Here is a 1,351-nt window from a genome sequence, read left to right on the forward strand (position 1 = left end):
GTCTTAGTCTTAGTAGTCTTAGTCTTAGTAGTCTTAGTCTTAGTAGTTGTCTTAGCAGTAGTCTTAGTCTTAGTAGTAGTAGTCTTAGTAGTAGTAGTCTTAGTAGTCTTAGTAGTAGTCTTAGTCTTAGTAGTAGTCTTAGTCTTAGTAGTAGTAGTCTTAGTAGTAGTAGTCTTAGTAGTAGTAGTCTTAGTAGTCTTAGTAGTCTTAGTAGTAGTCTTAGTCTTAGTAGTTGTCTTAGCAGTAGTCTTAGTAGTAGTCTTAGTCTTAGTAGTAGTAGTCTTAGTAGTAGTCTTAGCCTTAGTAATAGTAGTCTTAGTAGTCTTAGTAGTAGTCTTAGTAGTAGTCTTAGTAGTAGTCTTAGTAGTAGTCTTAGTAGTAGTCTTAGTAGTAGTCTTAGTAGTAGTCTTAGTAGTAGTCTTAGTAGTCTTAGTAGTAGTAGGTACTCGTCATCTAGGCTCAATAGATAGTTTATGTTTTTGTAGGTTATTGCCTGACTAATGGATGTTATCAGCTGCTGCTTTGTGATTGGGGACAATGTTTTGGGTTGGGTTTTTGGTATATGTGTAAAGTATAATATATGGCTGCAATACAGGTGTAGGTACAGTCCAGATTTCGGTATGGACATGGATCGTTGTGTGGGCTGCACCCACACATCTTGGCACCACAGCTCACTGAGGCAGCACTTGGCAAGCACCTACAGATGCAGGCAAGAGGCACACCAGCAGATAGGTACGGCACGGTCGCTCAAGGTGGTGAGTGTATTTACCAAGTTGTAGCGATGAAGACAGGCATGCATCACAGGGCAGTCACACCAGGTTTCACACCTTGTTCCGCATGGACACAGAGCCATGGCTGTCCCGGTGCAACAGCGTCCTTCTTGAATGGGTCCTTAGCCTCAGGTGTGAAAGATAGTCGGACAGGAATGGCCCCGGGGTCGTGTCATCAGTCCACTGCTCCCACAGCCAGGCGGTGAAAACACCAAATAAATCAGAGTAGTCGGTGCTGTGGCGCAGGTAAGTCTCATGCATCTCCAGGAGGAAGCCTTCCGGAAGGGTCTCGTGCTGTGCCTGCTTAAATCCTATTGCAGCGTTTCTGGAGATAGTGTCAACGCTGGGGCCGGTGGAATTAGTGACTGTCCAATATGCCTTCTGCTGATGGGTCAACTTTCCAGCGGACACGGCGTCCTGTGGGGGTTCAAAAGTGCAGAGGCCCTCGGGTAACCTCTCAGCAGCTAGAATCACCGACTCCTTATGTATCCAGCTGCGCATACAGGTAGCCTCGGGGTACTGCTTGTTCTTCATCAGCTTCACCAAATGGTTCCACAGTGATTCGTAGCCCCACATCGCGG

At 45.9% G+C, this 1,351-nt stretch overlaps 1 protein-coding gene across 1 annotated transcript in view; it reads right to left on the bottom strand.

Moving 5' to 3' along the window:
- Nucleotides 1–821: 821 nt before the first annotated feature.
- VOLCADRAFT_108122 (uncharacterized protein) overlaps nucleotides 822–1,351 on the bottom strand; it is a gene marked incomplete at both ends in the record, with an annotated part of 6,118 nt that continues 5,588 nt past the window's right edge. Inside the window, one exon of the mRNA XM_002958385.1 lies at nucleotides 822–1,187. Within this exon, the coding sequence (XP_002958431.1) occupies nucleotides 822–1,187 (366 nt within the window). The remainder of the gene's footprint in view (nucleotides 1,188–1,351) is intronic.

This window comes from Volvox carteri (assembly GCF_000143455.1).
Source record: "Volvox carteri f. nagariensis unplaced genomic scaffold VOLCAscaffold_93, whole genome shotgun sequence".
Lineage (NCBI taxonomy): Eukaryota > Viridiplantae > Chlorophyta > Chlorophyceae > Chlamydomonadales > Volvocaceae > Volvox > Volvox carteri.